The sequence below is a fragment of the Bison bison genome, unplaced genomic scaffold (genome assembly GCF_000754665.1).
Source record: "Bison bison bison isolate TAMUID 2011002044 unplaced genomic scaffold, Bison_UMD1.0 scf7180017864527, whole genome shotgun sequence".
In the NCBI taxonomy this organism is placed as follows: Eukaryota; Metazoa; Chordata; class Mammalia; order Artiodactyla; family Bovidae; genus Bison; species Bison bison.
Window position 1 is genome coordinate 678227 of NW_011495078.1, and position 532 is coordinate 678758.

The following is a 532-nucleotide window of genomic DNA, read 5'->3' on the forward strand; positions in this document are numbered from 1 at the left end:
GCCTCTCCTCCCACCAGAGCGCCCCCACCCTGCGCCAGGACCCCCAGCTTGGCCGGAGGGGCAGCAGGACAGATTCCGGGACCCCTGATCAGCTGAGAACCCTACAGGCAGCACACCCACACCCCGAACCCCAAGCCCCCTCAGCCCCCGCCCCCCTTGCTTCTGCTGCCCCCGCAGGCGGGCGACCCCCCAGGCCGCTGACCTGTCACGTAAGGCTCCAGCGCCTTCGGCACCAAGCTCCTGGCCACCCTCAGGTCCTCGGGGGAGCAGCTCCCGGACTCCAGCCCGCAGGCCATGCCCATGCGCTTCAGCACCTCGATGTCGTCATGGATCTCAAACGTGTTGTCGAAATTGAACAGGTACTCAAACCTGGAGGCGATGGTCGCCGTCAGAAAAGCACCGTCTCCAGAACGGAGCCGATGCCTGGCTTGGGACCCCGAGCCCCCAAACCTTCCCCGGCATACGACCCACCCATCAGAGGCAGCGACGCCCCTGGGACGGGCCCCAGGTGCCGCCTGCCGTCCTGACAGCA

The 532-nt window shown here is 67.7% G+C and overlaps 1 protein-coding gene across 1 annotated transcript in view; it reads right to left on the minus strand.

Moving 5' to 3' along the window:
* Positions 1-532, minus strand: part of TFDP1 (transcription factor Dp-1) — a 16515-nt gene that overhangs the window by 2676 nt on the left and 13307 nt on the right. Inside the window, exon 9 of the mRNA XM_010831536.1 lies at positions 203-492. Within this exon, the coding sequence (XP_010829838.1) occupies positions 203-492 (290 nt within the window). The remainder of the gene's footprint in view (positions 1-202; positions 493-532) is intronic.